The following is a 17,354-nucleotide window of genomic DNA, read 5'->3' on the forward strand; positions in this document are numbered from 1 at the left end:
CTTTAAAGAACTACTTCAAAAATACTTTCATGACTTGGAACATATAGAACACAATAAATAAAATTTATCGATTAGTTAATTATTACAAAAAAATTTGAAACAAGAATATTTTACAATATTTTCCCTTCAGCAGCAAAAATTCCAAAATGGCTGGTCCAGTGAAAGGTTTTCTCAATTTTCCTTCACTTTTTCCTTAATAACTCTTTCCCCCCTCAATTTCCGAGGTCAATTTACGTTCCAATGTAAAGTCCTCGTATTTCTCTACCGATGGATGTGTACTTTTGTATACGATTTTCTATTGGTTCTAATGTAATTTGCCCCTGAAGTTGAGTGTTTACATTAGCAACTGAAGCTCCCTGTACATTTCATTTATAAAATGCACAATATGTACATGGTATTTTCTAATCCTGGCTTTGATCTGTTCCCTCATCATGTCCTTATGGTGGTTGGTAACTTAGCCTCTTTTAATGATATTGATTACCATGCCCATATTGACTGCTTGGGGGTTGGGGTAGGGCTCAGTGGATCCTCGGCCCTCCATTCCAATGCCAATGGCAATGGACCAATAATAGTAAATACGACCCTTAGGATAAAAAGTCAGAATTTTGGTCCCGGATATGACGATGGTGGTATGGTTTGCACATGATTGACCAATCAGCTAACAGAGCTGGCAAATGATGTAAATTATCTATTCGATAGCTTTAGATCCTCCTTCGTTGTAGTAATTTTTGTAATTTATTAATTGTAATTGTGTATTCTTTTCTTATTTTCAGGAACGTCTCATATCATTGTATCCTTCTTTTATCAAAGAATATGTGGCACTGTTTTCTTCGATGATGAGCAAACTCCCCATTTGCAGCTTGTTTGACATGATGATGGTCTCTGTCACAGCAACTAAAGGAGAAGAAAATTTAATGAAAGATAGAAGGGTGAAGTTAGCCTTATGTTAGCTTACTTCCATGCCCTTCACTTCTCAGTAGCCCTGCTTGGGATAGGCATGTGAAGAACAAGTGGAGCCAGATTGAACCTTTTGTACTTCTGTACTGTGTAATTAATTTTATACAAATTTTTGGGCAAAGTTTTTTCACCTGACTGCACCTTTCTGTTATTGTTGTATTGTGACTTACAATTTTTATTCCTTGACCAATCTCCAGCGCTCTTCTCTCCCATATCAAGTGTTGCTCTACTGCAATGCCTGGTATTTTGGATTCTTCTTTATTGCGGAGATTCTCCTGTATATTTACAAAGGTAAGCGTCATGTCTATTTCTTCTCAGTTTCAAATGGTTAAAAAATTTGATTTAATTAAATTGTTTAATTTGTAAGCAATTTGCTTCTCAATTTAAAACCACAATAGAGGTAATCACCAGCGACAGAGAAGTTCTTATCTTGCTTCTTGCAAAGCAATGATCTTTAAAGAATACCCACATGAAAATGTGGAGTTCTTAGTTCACCTAAATATCCACGGTTCTTTTATATAATTCTGGAAAGTACTCACACATTCCCTTTTTTGCAGGTGGTCTAAAACTAAATATAACCAGACTGGATTAAATAATTGATAACATTTGGTATAATGTTCATCTTTGCTATTTCCAGGAGAAATGCTGCCATTTGCAAATGGAATTCTTGTGGCTGAGGTCATTATCTTGTTCCTGATTACTATTCTTGAAATAATCAGGATATTCTTAGGTAAGTAATACGAATGTTAAAATTGTTGCTCAGTCCCCATAACTCAATGAATTTCTCTAACTTCGAGAAGTATTGAGTGAAAGAAATAGTTATTGAACTCAAAGACTGGATGAATGCTCTTGCCTGCTCTTCTCTTGTGACAAGTACTGGTGTAACAAATGCACTAATGTGCAGATCCATTGTTGTAAGAGTAAAGGGAAAAGACTGTACTGATTTTGATGCAATTTCAAATTATACCTAGAATGTTTTGCACATTTACTCTTGCAGGGCAAAAGGGCAACTTGACGGAGCGGATGGTCGCCGTTATCCTGTCCCTCGTAATCAGCATCCCCGTCTTGATCGGCATCATCTACTTGTTACTATGGCAGACGTACGTGTTGCGGGTTGAGGTCATCCTATGTGGCATCGAGTTAACTTTCCTCGGGTTAGAGCTCATCTTCTCCATAGTTGCTATTGTGACATTCGCAAGGTAAGTGAAAGGTGGCTCAAAGTTCACATGAGCAACTGAATTGATACTGATAGAGACAGAAAACATGTATTCAATTGTAAATCCATTGAACAATGGCACATATTTCGTCAAATGATCGTGGATTGTAAACTCATTCCAAAGTAGGCCTTAGTTGGCCTCACTCTCCTATATTTACATTTAGGTGATAAAGCATAGGCCATAACGTAAGATAAAGCATTTGGGTGACGCCCATACTCTTTTTCACATTCTAACCATCTCTCACTTTCCCTTTTCAGAGCAACACCCTACTGAAAGAATCCATCACAGAATTATCCGTCCTTATTCATAGAAGACTGTAGGATTATGTTGGTATTGTGCTGAAATTCAACCAAGCTGTTCAAAAACTGTCACAAGCGTTGCCCAAGCTGCCAAATTTCCAGTTGAGCTGTGCATATCTTCACGTTAGGTCTCGAGGAATATGCTCAAAAATGAGATTGTACGCTTACTTTTAGCTTTGTAAATCAGGCATGAAGAACTTAGTTGTAGCAGATTAGAAAGTCTGCCTCTAAATAAAGAAGGTCCAGGTACGATGGACAATCATACAAAGTCTTATTGCTACTTGCTTTTATACAACAAAGTACTTTTTACGCTTGTGGTACCGTGAGTTGGATTCTGAATTCATTTGAGTATGCTCATTGAAGAAAGGATCATGGGAAAGAAGTATCCGCCCTTTGGTTCCCATTATCAAGTGGGATGAATTACGACTGTGGAAGGGGATCATAATGTTCCTTCAATTTACCTGAGGTGGATTTCAATGCTGACCTTTTATTATGTATGTAGTTATTGTAAATAGTTTATACTTATTGTAATAAAAACGAAAATTGAAATACAGTTTCCCTGTTTTTCTCAATTGTTCAGTTTTTTACATTTAGTGATGGTGGTAAGGGGGAATGATATACATGTAACCCTGACAGTACAGAACATGAAACAGTTGCAAAGATAAGAGAACAAAAAATATCTCTTTAAAAAGTGTCTTTTCTGATTTCTGAAAGCATTATGCATGTGTCTTTGGTGCACAGTGGTTGACACTTTGTAATGTGTGAATCTGTCAGCACAAACCTGTGCTCTGGGTAAACTTCATGCTCGAAGATCTCACGTTGGGTTTGGCTGTCTTCCTTGAGTGTGCAAGTGGGGCCATCAGCATTCAACGATTCAATAGGCTCTGGAAAAATGCTGAAAGATGCAACATGATTACTTAAACAGGGCTAGAGCATAAACTGGTCTGATCAGAGAGATTGCAGCTTAGTATCAAGTGCCAGACGCTGGTACCACAGTCTGCTATATTAGAGGACGATTAAAAGCTTACTTCTCACCTTCTCTTGAAACCAACACAATTTTGTGCTCATTAAGAAACTCGAGGCTCAGAGATCTTATCTCGGTTGTCTTGCCTTTGTGGACTAGGTTGGCCATCGGCATTTAATGATCCATGGCAATCAAAATATCTGAAATGATGCTGAAAGCTGCAACATGATTAACTGAACCAGGACTGAAGCATTTTTTTTCCTGAACAGAGAGACGGAGGAAACACAGTCGACTCACTATCTGCACTATTACTAGAGAACTACTCTGGACTCTTGGGTCCTTGCGAGATTAGTTTTCTCTGCAACCCGAGACGGAATGATGAGCATCTCATGTTCAACTTGCTTTCATTTCGCAGTCAGTTTATTAGTTACCACTGTATGCCTTAGAGGGGGCAGAATGGTACTGTTTAGACAAGAAGTCTCTCCAACAGCCACAAGTATCTCTTCAAAAACCGTCATCTCAGCAACACGTTCGACCCAGTTAATCTGTCAGCGTGGCTGACGAGTCGGTAGGGAATTGTGTGTGATCAGTTCTCTCAAAGACACCCAAGACAAGGATCAACATCTTGTGTTTAATGGCGAACAAATGCTTGCCCTTTCCAAAGACACCCTTTCAGGAATCTTGCTCCCACGGGGGTGACTGGCTCTTCCACCCTTCCCCCGCTCACCCCCTGCGAACGTATCATTAGATAAAGCCAGGTCCTTGGGATCACGGTGGAGTGTCAACAAAAATTGCAAGCAGATGCCAGGGAGACCACTATCTGACATCCATAACAGCCTACTTCCCTCTTCAGCTAGTTACAGTCGGTGTGACACAACAGGCGGGATAGTGGTTGCCAAAAGTTTTTGATTGATTGATTTATAACATCATTTGAAATTGTATTTTACGTGGTATCAAGAGAACACTGATAAGTCAACATCAAGTTCTTAATCAAGTTCTTGATTTCAGTGTTACCTGACCACAAAAGCTTTACAGGGTCGTTCAAACAACTTGTTCAGACAAGAAGTCCGCTGACCAGATTTGGCTGGTTTCTTCAGTGTGATCACTGCCGGCCAAGGCGCGGTCAAAAGTGTTGCACTAAACATGTAGGATGAATCAGTACATCAAGTACCTGAACTGTTCGAAACTGAGAGTCAAAGAAAAAGATCGCCAAGAAACTACATCAACATTTCGGGCATGCATCAGCAGAAAAGTTTAAGAAACTGATGTCTGATTCTTGGCTCAAAGATATGCTGATGATGTGACATCACATCATGTGGGTCTTTGAAAGATTAGTTTTCTCTGCATCTGTTCTGATCATTTGGAAAGTGGAAAGAAGTTGTACTCGCCCAACTTAGAGTAGCTCACATCCAAGTTGACCTACCTCGAGTCTTGGCCTGCGGAAAAATCCAGAAGAAACTCATTCAAAGAGAAAAATGGGAACAGAAATATTCAACTGTTGAAAGGTTCAAGAATCTCCTGCTTCAGTTCTTCAAATTTCGATTCCTCAAATTTAGATAAATTTGATCAAGTTGTTCAGGAAAAATGAGACACAAATTTCCACACTTACTTCAGTCCAAAGACAAACCCGCACTGATTCAAAATGCACAGGGCAGTTAGAACTGGTTCTGCTCATTAAGTCATGTGGCCCGAACCTCCTTTTCATTAATCCAGTCTAATCCCTTGTCCATTGTCCCGGTGTCAAGCCTGCCATGCTACTGCTTCAATTATGGTTCTCACAATACCTTTCTTTAACAGCTGTGATTAAGTATTATGGGTCCCCCTTTAACCTAACTAATCCAATCATCCTATTGGCCTGGTGACTGTCTTCAGCCATAGCGAGGTGTCCATCATGTGTCACTGACCACTTGCTGGGGACAGAGAACCTCGCCTTCAGTGGTACTTTTGACAGAGTTGATAACCAGTGCCACACTCCGGGTCACAATCTTCAGGACCTCATTCAAGGTGATTGTCGCTTAAGACTACGTCCATATACGACCCATCACAGCAAAACCAGGTGGATGTCGCTCCGAGCTTGGCAGGTTGAGACAGACTGTTTGTTCACTTCACTGTTCTCTAATCTGAATACATCAGTTTCTTCCATTGTCTCCTGTCGTCATTAAGGGTCATCTTCTGTGCGACATGCGCCTTGTTTTGCTGTGACGGGTCACACGTACACTTGAAGAAAACACAATTCGTTACAACAAGAGGCTCAAGGGTCTGGCGCTCAGCTGAAACACTTAATGCAAACCCGTTTATCTTTGCCAGCTATCCCTGTGTGCCAGTTGGTGAACTAAAATAAGTGGTGATTGAATGGGATATGTTTATGATAAAAGTATTTTTAATTATGCGATGAGATCACCCAATTCATCATGATAAAGGCATTTCACGAAAGCGTCATCACAGCAGTCGAGACATTCATAGTAGTAACACCATCATCATATAACGGGGACGGAAGCGTCATCACAGCAGTCGAAACATTCATGGTAGTAACAGCATCATCATATAACGGGGACGGAAGCGTCATCACAGCAGTCGAAACATTCATGGTAGTAACACCATCATCATATAACGGGGACGGAAGCGTCATCACAGCAGTCGAAACATTCATGGTAGTAACATCATCATCATATAACGGGGACGGAAGCGTCATCACAGCAGTCGAAACATTCATGGTAGTAACACCATCATCATATAACGGGGACGGAAGCGTCATCACAGCAGTCGAAACATTCATGGTAGTAACAGCATCATCATATAACGGGGACGGAAGCGTCATCACAGCAGTCGAAACATTCATGGTAAACAGCATCATCATATAACATGGACGGACGCGTCATCACAGCAGTCGGAACATTCATGGTAGAAACACCATCATCATATAACGGGGACGGAAGCGTCATCAAAGCAGTCGAAACATTCATGGTAGTAACAGCATCATCATATATAACATGGACGGAAGCGTCATCACAGCAGTCGAAACATTCATGGTAGTAACAGCATCATCATATAACATGGACGGAAGCGTCATCAAAGCAGTCGAAACATTCATGGTAGTAACAGCATCATCATATATAACATGGACGGAAGCGTCATCACAGCAGTCGAAACATTCATGGTAAACAGCATCATCATATAACGGGGACGGAAGCGTCATCACAGCAGTCGAAACATTCATGGTAAACAGCATCATCATATAACGGGGACGGAAGCGTCATCACAGCAGTCGGAACATTCATGGTAGTAACAGCATCATCATATAACGGGGACGGAAGCGTCGTCAAAGCAGTCGAAACATTCATGGTAGTAACAGCATCATCCTATAACGGGGACGGAAATCATATAACGGGGACGGAAGAGTCGTAACAGCAGTCAGAACAGGTCTGGGTTGACGAAATCGTCGTAAAACTGCCGAGAGTGATGGAATACGTTCATTTACTGCACGGGTTTATCAGAGTTTTCCTTCTCCTAGACTGGTTGCCTGCCCTGTTCTTAACCCTCTAAAAACAGTTCTTTCCTTAATACCACTATAATAGTAGGCATTTCCTTTTCCTGCTCAGTTCCCGCACTGCAACTACTAAGGACCTACTAGAAAAAAATTGCTGCCTTTCCCTCACCAATTAAAAAATCCTAGAGGTTTCGGCGTCCCAGTCCTCCGTCTCCATGTCCTCCACGACAATATCATCAGCTGGCTTACTGGCTTGGTGGAGATCTTCACGTCGCCTCTCGAAAAGCTTTACTGGCCTGGGTCCCTTCGTAGCACCGGGGCGCCCCCTCCTCGTAGTTGGCCGAAATACACAAACTGGGGAGCTTTCCCTTTCTGGCTCAGCTGGAACTTGTCGCTTTGTCTCGGTTGGAAGATAGATCGTCTCAAATTCTAAACCAAGCTCCATCTCATCGGGTGTTTGTGCTGGTTCCCTTGCATCTGACGGTCCGGGGTTCTCCATCCCGATACCGTACACCAAGCATGCGTATACCGTATCCCGTGCTGCGCTTGGCCTGACACGTTTCATTGGAGGCAGCTTCGCGGGCCTGAGGTCGCATAATGTTGCAAATGCTGGTGGTTTCGCCTCCTCCCGGTCTTCGATTGTAAAGGTTGTTGTGCTGGTACTAGCTAAGGGGGTAGGTCCCAAGATAGGAAATCCCTCGGAATCCACGCTGGGAATCCTTGAACAGCTTGACCGAGACGAGCAGCTGCCAGCCCTGGAATTACAGCTTCGCTCAAACTCCTTCTCAAGCTCAAATTTGGCTCTCTTCTCCTCTCTACTGGAGCAAGACTCCTTGCTCCCCCTCTTGCTTTTATTCGGGTCTTTAAACGGCTTTACTTTTGTTTGCTTACATCCCATTTTCGCAAAATGAGAAGTGCGCAAAACGAAAACAAGTTTGGTTCTCGAGAACTTTGCTTTGTTTCTGCCTTGGCAACGTCACCACGTCGCAACGCCTGACGACGTCATAGTCCCTGGGAAGTGTGATGACGTCACTTTGCTGCCTCCGATGTGCAGGACGTTGTGGCCATTTACCTTTAATAGAATTAGCTAATAGTCACTTGCACCTAATGTTTACCTGGCATGAAGACCTCACCCAATCCATTTTCGACGGTAATGACCATCATTTCAGGATTTGGGGCCGGAGTTTGTTTGGTGCATTTTGCCTCAGTCTCGCCCATCTGCCACCGTCGTGGCTTCGCGGGATATTGATAATTGGATCCCCAAATCGATTGACCCGATGACGGAGAAATGGCGATGTCAAATGGGCATGACGGTGGTTAAACCTTGTGCGAATGGGCAGCACAATTAACCAATCGGGCAGAATTGGGTGTAGGATATTCGGAAACCACGAACACATCTCCTGAATCTGTGGTGGGTTGGTACCACCGCATGCTACGTAAGGAGTAGGTTTCTGGGTAAGACTTGGTCCACGTGAATAGGTAGTACCTTAAAAATGATGAGAAGTTGCGAATTAACGCCCTGTCCTTCGACCAGCTAGTGCTAATCCGGCAACCTGGAGTAGGTTGTGACATCGTCCCTTAAGAGGGAAGTGAAGCCCTCAGTCCCCTCTAATACAGTAGAAGAGCTAGTATATCCACTTGCTTGGAGATGGACGGATTGACGGACGGACGGCCACCATTCAAATAGCCATTGGACTAGCTCAGCTGACAAAGTCAGCTGAGCTAAAAACCAAAACCAATTGTTTGTTTTTCACACATTTTCAATTTAATGCTATATGAATAATACAAGGCATAAAATTATAAGTTAGATCCATAGGCCATTTGATACAAATGTTACAGCAACATGAGCCAATCACTTATTACTCTGTATGCACATAATCCATCAAGCATTATCTTCAACACATGGAGGCAAAGAACTCTGCCGAAAAACTCTTTGTGATTTGATAGAAATTTCATTTTCACTCTCGTCAGACCGGACAGCATTTAACATTCCTGACAAGCAATTAGTTGTTGCACCAGCGGTGTCTTCTTCCGCTAAGGCAAGCCCAGTAATAAATCCACCGACAACATTAACAATACAAAATACAATCTTGTATAGACCAAGCTGACGAGCAGACGTCTATTTTGTCAGAGCCATACCCCTCCCAAAGTTTTCTCTCCTGTTCAAATTCAAGACAAAGCCACAAATGACCTCACCCACCAGTTCTGCTTCCAGATCTCATTTCAGCGAAGGTTGAAACAACAGATTGCAGCAAGTTTGACAGACATCCAAGCAAACTCCGTCAAGTATATTTTTTCTCAGACAATCCAACATTCTATCAAATCCCAAACAGATACACCTACAGCTCTGAGCACCCTCTGTTAGTGATCCAACAAACTAGAAGCACAGAAATTCATGGCAAAGCAAGAATGCTGCATACCACAGTTTATTCACAATAAGTTTCGGAACATTTCATTTATAGATCAGTATACATTGATAAAATCAGCATCATCATATAACGGGGACGGAAGCGTCATCACATCAGTCGAAACATTCATGGTAGTAACAGCATCATCATATAACGGGGACGGAAGCGTCGTCACAGCAGTCGAAACATTCATGGTAGTAACAGCATCATCATATAACGGGGACGGAAGCGTCATCACAGCAGTCGAAACATTCATGGTAGTAACAGCATCATCATATAACGGGGATGGAAGCGTCGTCACAGCAGTCGAAACATTCATGGTAGTAACAGCATCATCATATAACGGGGACGGAAGCGTCGTCACAGCAGTCGAAACATTCATGGTAGTAACAGCATCATCATATAACGGGGACGGAAGCGTCGTCACAGCAGTCGAAACATTCATGGTAGTAACAGCATCATCCTATAACGGGGACGGAAGCGTCATCACAGCAGTCAGAACATTCATGGTAGTAACAGCATCATCATATAACGGGGACCGAAGCGTCGATACAGCAGTCGAAACATTCATGGTAGTAACAGCATCATCATATAACGGGGACGGAAGCGTCATCACAGCAGTCGAAACATTCATGGTAGTAATACCATCATCATATAACGGGGACGGAAGCGTCATCACAGCAGTCGGAACATTCATGGTAGTAACAGCATCATCATATAACGGGGACGGAAGCGTCGTCACAGCAGTCGGAACATTCATGGTAGTAACAGCATCATCTTATAACGGGGACGGAAGCGTCGTCAAAGCAGTCGAAACATTCATGGTAGTAACAGCATCATCCTATAACGGGGACGGAAATCATATAACGGGGACGGAAGAGTCGTAACAGCAGTCAGAACAGGTCTGGGTTGACGAAATCGTCGTAAAACTGCCGAGAGTGATGGAATACGTACATTTACTGCACGGGTTTATCAGAGTTTTCCTTCTCCTAGACTGGTTGCCTGCCCTGTTCTTAACCCTCTAAAAACAGTTCTTTCCTTAATACCACTATAATAGTAGGCATTTCCTTTTCCTGCTCAGTTCCCGCACTGCAACTACTAAGGACCTACTAGAAAAAAATTGCTGCCTTTCCCTCACCAATTAAAAAATCCTAGAGGTTTCGGCGTCCCAGTCCTCCGTCTCCATGTCCTCCACGACAATATCATCAGCTGGCTTACTGGCTTGGTGGAGATCTTCACGTCGCCTCTCGAAAAGCTTTACTGGCCTGGGTCCCTTCGTAGCACCGGGGCGCCCCCTCCTCGTAGTTGGCCGAAATACACAAACTGGGGAGCTTTCCCTTTCTGGCTCAGCTGGAACTTGTCGCTTTGTCTCGGTTGGAAGATAGATCGTCTCAAATTCTAAACCAAGCTCCATCTCATCGGGTGTTTGTGCTGGTTCCCTTGCATCTGACGGTCCGGGGTTCTCCATCCCGATGCCGTACACAAAGCATGCGTATACCGTATCCCGTGCTGCGCTTGGCCTGACACGTTTCATTGGAGGCAGCTTCGCGGGCCTGAGGTCGCATAATGTTGCAAATGCTGGTGGTTTCACCTCCTCCCGGTCTTCGATTGTAAAGGTTGTTGTGCTGGTACTAGCTAAGGGGGTAGGTCCCCAGATAGGAAATCCCTCTGAATCCACGCTGGGAATCCTTGAACAGCTTGACCGAGACGAGCAGCTGCCAGCCCTGGAATTACAGCTTCGCTCAAACTCCTTCTCAAGCTCAAATTTGGCTCTCTTCTCCTCTCTACTGGAGCAAGACTCCTTGCTCCCCCTCTTGCTTTTATTCGGGTCTTTAAACGGCTTTACTTTTGTTTGCTTACATCCCATTTTCGCAAAATAAGAAGTGCGCAAAACGAAAACAAGTTTGGTTCGCGAGAACTTTGCTTTGTTTCTGCCTTGGCAACGTCACCACGTCGCAACGCCTGACGACGTCATAGTCCCTGGGAAGTGTGATGACGTCACTTTGCTGCCTCCGATGTGCAGGACGTTGTGGCCATTTACCTTTAACAGAATAGCTAATAGTCACTTGCACCTAATGTTTACCTGGCATGAAGACCTCACCCAATCCATTTTCGACGGTAATGACCATCATTTCAGGATTTGGGGCCGGAGTTTGTTTGGTGCATTTTGCCTCAGTCTCGCCCATCTGCCACCGTCGTGGCTTCGCGGGATATTGATAATTGGATCCCCAAATCGATTGACCCGATGACGGAGAAATGGCGATGTCAAATGGGCATGACGGTGGTTAAACCTTGTGCGAATGGGCAGCACAATTAACCAATCGGGCAGAATTGGGTGTAGGATATTCGGAAACCACGAACACATCTCCTGAATCTGTGGTGGGTTGGTACCACCGCATGCTACGTAAGGAGTAGGTTTCTGGGTAAGACTTGGTCCACGTGAATAGGTAGTACCTTAAAAATGATGAGAAGTTGCGAATTAACGCCCTGTCCTTCGACCAGCTAGTGCTAATCCGGCAACCTGGAGTAGGTTGTGACATCGTCCCTTAAGAGGGAAGTGAAGCCCTCAGTCCCCTCTAATACAATAGAAGAGCTAGTAAATCCACTTGCTTGGAGATGGACGGATTGACGGACGGACGGCCACCATTCAAATAGCCATTGGACTAGCTCAGCTGACAAAGTCAGCTGAGCTAAACACCAAAACCAATTGTTTGTTTTTCACACATTTTCAATTTAATGCTATATAAATAATACAAGGCATAAAATTATAAGTTAGATCCATAGGCCATTTGATACAAATGTTACAGCAACATGAGCCAATCACTTATTACTCTGTATGCACATAGTCCATCAAGCATTATCTTCAACACATGGAGGCAAAGAACTCTGCCGAAAAACTCTTTGTGATTTGATAGAAATTTCATTTTCACTCTCGTCAGACCGGACAGCATTTAACATTCCTGACAAGCAATTAGTTGTTGTACCAGCGGTGTCTTCTTCCGCTAAGGCAAGCCCAGTAATAAATCCACCGACAACATTAACAATACAAAATACAATCTTGTATAGACCAAGCTGACGAGCAGACGTCTATTTTGTCAGAGCCATACCCCTCCCAAAGTTTTCTCTCCTGTTCAAATTCAAGACAAAGCCACAAATGACCTCACCCACCAGTTCTGCTTCCAGATCTCATTTCAGCGAAGGTTGAAACAACAGATTGCAGCAAGTTTGACAGACATCCAAGCAAACTCCGTCAAGTATATTTTTTCTCAGACAATCCAACATTCTATCAAATCCCAAACAGATACACCTACAGCTCTGAGCACCCTCTGTTAGTGATCCAACAAACTAGAAGCACAGAAATTCATGGCAAAGCAAGAATGCTGCATACCACAGTTTATTCACAATGAGTTTCGGAACATTTCATTTATAGATCAGTATACATTGATAAAATCAGCATCATCATATAACGGGGACGGAAGCGTCATCACAGCAGTCGAAACATTCATGGTAGTAACAGCATCATCATATAACGGGGACGAAAGCGTCGTCACAGCAGTCGAAACATTCATTGTAGTAACAGCATCATCATATAACGGGGACGGAAGCGTCATCACAGCAGTCGAAACATTCATGGTAGTAACATCATCATCATATAACGGGGACGGAAGCGTCGTCAAAGCAGTCGAAACATTCATGGTAGTAACATCATCATCATATAACGGGGACGGAAGCGTCGTCAAAGCAGTCGAAACATTCATGGTAGTAACAGCATCATCACATAACGGGGACGGAAGTGTCATCACAGCAGTCGAAACATTCATGGTAGTAACACCATCATCATATAACGGGGACGGAAGCGTCGTCAAAGCAGTCGAAACATTCATGGTAGTAACAGCATCATCATATAACGGGGACGGAAGCGTCGTCAAAGCAGTTGAAACATTCATGGTAGTAACACCATCATCATATAACGGGGACGGAAGCGTCATCACAGCAGTCGAAACATTCATGGTAGTAACAGCATCATCATATAACGGGGACGGAAGCGTCGTCACAGCAGTCGAAACATTCATGGTAGTAACAGCATCATCATATAACGGGGACGGAAGCGTCGTCACAGCAGTCGAAACATTCATGGTAGTAACAGCATCATCATATAACGGGGACGGAAGCGTCGTCACAGCAGTCGAAACATGGTAGTAACAGCATCATCCTATAACGGGGACGGAAGCGTCATCACAGCAGTCAGAACATTCATGGTAGTAACAGCATCATCATATAACGGGGACCGAAGCGTCGTTACAGCAGTCGAAACATTCATGGTAGTAACAGCATCATCATATAACGGGGACGGAAGCGTCATCACAGCAGTCGAAACATTCATGGTAGTAACTGCATCATCATATAACGGGGACCGAAGCGTCGTTACAGCAGTCGAAACATTCATGGTAGTAACAGCATCATCATATAACGGGGACGGAAGCGTCATCACAGCAGTCGAAACATTCATGGTAGTAACAGCATCATCATATAACGGGGACGGAAGCGTCATCACAGCAGTCGGAACATTCATGGTAGTAATACCATCATCATATAACGGGGACGGAAGCGTCATCACAGCAGTCGGAACATTCATGGTAGTAACAGCATCATCACATAACGGGGACGGAAGCGTCATCACAGCAGTCGAAACATTCATGGTAGTAACAGCATCATCACATAACGGGGACAGAAGCGTCATCACAGCAGTCGAAACATTCATGGTAGTAACAGCATCATCACATAACGGGGACGGAAGCGTCATCACAGCAGTCGAAACATTCATGGTAGTAACACCATGATCATATAACGGGGACGGAAGCGTCATCACAGCAGTCAGAACATTCATGGTAGTAACAGCATCATCATATAACGGGGACGGAAGCGTCGTCAAAGCAGTCGAAACATTCATGGTAGTAACAGCATCATCCTATAACGGGGACGGAAATCATATAACGGGGACGGAAGAGTCGTAACAGCAGTCAGAACAGGTCTGGGTTGACGAAATCGTCGTAAAACTGCCGAGAGTGATGGAATACGTACATTTACTGCACGGGTTTATCAGAGTTTTCCTTCTCCTAGACTGGTTGCCTGCCCTGTTCTTAACCCTCTAAAAACAGTTCTTTCCTTAATACCACTATAATAGTAGGCATTTCCTTTTCCTGCTCAGTTCCCGCACTGCAACTACTAAGGACCTACTAGAAAAAAATTGCTGCCTTTCCCTCACCAATTAAAAAATCCTAGAGGTTTCGGCGTCCCAGTCCTCCGTCTCCATGTCCTCCACGACAATATCATCAGCTGGCTTACTGGCTTGGTGGAGATCTTCACGTCGCCTCTCGAAAAGCTTTACTGGCCTGGGTCCCTTCGTAGCACCGGGGCGCCCCCTCCTCGTAGTTGGCCGAAATACACAAACTGGGGAGCTTTCCCTTTCTGGCTCAGCTGGAACTTGTCGCTTTGTCTCGGTTGGAAGATAGATCGTCTCAAATTCTAAACCAAGCTCCATCTCATCGGGTGTTTGTGCTGATTCCCTTGCATCTGACGGTCCGGGGTTCTCCATCCCGATGCCGTACACAAAGCATGCGTGTACCGTATCCCGTGCTGCGCTTGGCCTGACACGTTTCATTGGAGGCAGCTTCGCGGGCCTGAGGTCGCATAATGTTGCAAATGCTGGTGGTTTCACCTCCTCCCGGTCTTCGATTGTAAAGGTTGTTGTGCTGGTACTAGCTAAGGGGGTAGGTCCCCAGATAGGAAATCCCTCGGAATCCACGCTGGGAATCCTTGAAAAGCTTGACCGAGACGAGCAGCTGCCAGCCCTGGAATTACAGCTTCGCTCAAACTCCTTCTCAAGCTCAAATTTGGCTCTCTTCTCCTCTCTACTGGAGCAAGACTCCTTGCTCCCCCTCTTGCTTTTATTCGGGTCTTTAAACGGCTTTACTTTTGTTTGCTTACATCCCATTTTCGCAAAATAAGAAGTGCGCAAAACGAAAACAAGTTTGGTTCTCGAGAACTTTGCTTTGTTTCTGCCTTGGCAACGTCACCACGTCGCAACGCCTGACGACGTCATAGTCCCTAGGAAGTGTGATGACGTCACTTTGCTGCCTCCGATGTGCAGGACGTTGTGGCCATTTACCTTTAACAGAATAGCTAATAGTCACTTGCACCTAATGTTTACCTGGCATGAAGACCTCACCCAATCCATTTTCGACGGTAATGACCATCATTTCAGGATTTGGGGCCGGAGTTTGTTTGGTGCATTTTGCCTCAGTCTCGCCCATCTGCCACCGTCGTGGCTTCGCGGGATATTGATAATTGGATCCCCAAATCGATTGACCCGATGACGGAGAAATGGCGATGTCAAATGGGCATGACGGTGGTTAAACCTTGTGCGAATGGGCAGCACAATTAACCAATCGGGCAGAATTGGGTGTAGGATATTCGGAAACCACGAACACATCTCCTGAATCTGTGGTGGGTTGGTACCACCGCATGCTACGTAAGGAGTAGGTTTCTGGGTAAGACTTGGTCCACGTGAATAGGTAGTACCTTAAAAATGATGAGAAGTTGCGAATTAACGCCCTGTCCTTCGACCAGCTAGTGCTAATCCGGCAACCTGGAGTAGGTTGTGACATCGTCCCTTAAGAGGGAAGTGAAGCCCTCAGTCCCCTCTAATACAGTAGAAGAGCTAGTAAATCCACTTGCTTGGAGATGGACGGATTGACGGACGGACGGCCACCATTCAAATAGCCATTGGACTAGCTCAGCTGACAAAGTCAGCTGAGCTAAAAACCAAAACCAATTGTTTGTTTTTCACATGTTTTCAATTTAATGCTATATAAATAATACAAGGCATAAAATTATAAGTTAGATCCATAGGCCATTTGATACAAATGTTACAGCAACATGAGCCAATCACTTATTACTCTGTATGCACATAGTCCATCAAGCATTATCTTCAACACATGGAGGCAAAGAACTCTGCCGAAAAACTCTTTGTGATTTGATAGAAATTTCATTTTCACTCTCGTCAGACCGGACAGCATTTAACATTCCTGACAAGCAATTAGTTGTTGCACCAGCGGTGTCTTCTTCCGCTAAGGCAAGCCCAGTAATAAATCCACCGACAACATTAACAATACAAAATACAATCTTCGGTATAGACCAAGCTGACGAGCAGACGTCTATTTTGTCAGAGCCATACCCCTCCCAAAGTTTTCTCTCCTGTTCAAATTCAAGACAAAGCCACAAATGACCTCACCCACCAGTTCTGCTTCCAGATCTCATTTCAGCGAAGGTTGAAACAACAGATTGCAGCAAGTTTGACAGACATCCAAGCAAACTCCGTCAAGTATATTTTTTCTCAGACAATCCAACATTCTATCAAATCCCAAACAGATACACCTACAGCTCTGAGCACCCTCTGTTAGTGATCCAACAAACTAGAAGCACAGAAATTCATGGCAAAGTAAGAATGCTGCATACCACAGTTTATTCACAATGAGTTTCGGAACATTTCATTTATAGATCAGTATACATTGATAAAATCAGCATCATCATATAACGGGGACGGAAGCGTCATCACAGCAGTCGAAACATTCATGGTAGTAACAGCATCATCATATAACGGGGACGAAAGCGTCGTCACAGCAGTCGAAACATTCATTGTAGTAACAGCATCATCATATAACGGGGACGGAAGCGTCATCACAGCAGTCGAAACATTCATGGTAGTAACATCATCATCATATAACGGGGACGGAAGCGTCGTCAAAGCAGTCGAAACATTCATGGTAGTAACATCATCATCATATAACGGGGACGGAAGCGTCGTCAAAGCAGTCGAAACATTCATGGTAGTGACAGCATCATCATATAACGGGGACGGAAGCGTCATCACAGCAGTCGGAACATTCATGGTAGTAATACCATCATCATATAACGGGGACGGAAGCGTCATCACAGCAGTCGGAACATTCATGGTAGTAA

General features: G+C 43.9%; 1 protein-coding gene across 1 annotated transcript; it reads left to right on the forward strand.

Moving 5' to 3' along the window:
* The first annotated feature begins 146 nt into the window (after nt 1-146).
* On the forward strand, nt 147-3,010 carry LOC135487426 (transmembrane protein 216-like). The gene is made up of 6 exons (XM_064771064.1): nt 147-165; nt 774-790; nt 1,155-1,248; nt 1,595-1,687; nt 1,955-2,156; nt 2,432-3,010. Exons 1-6 carry the CDS (start codon nt 147-149, stop codon nt 2,445-2,447), a joined length of 441 nt encoding a protein of 146 aa, XP_064627134.1. The 3' UTR covers nt 2,448-3,010.
* The last annotated feature ends 14,344 nt before the right edge of the window (nt 3,011-17,354 follow it).

Source organism: Lineus longissimus, chromosome 5 (assembly GCF_910592395.1).
Source record: "Lineus longissimus chromosome 5, tnLinLong1.2, whole genome shotgun sequence".
Taxonomy (NCBI): Eukaryota; Metazoa; Nemertea; class Pilidiophora; order Heteronemertea; family Lineidae; genus Lineus; species Lineus longissimus.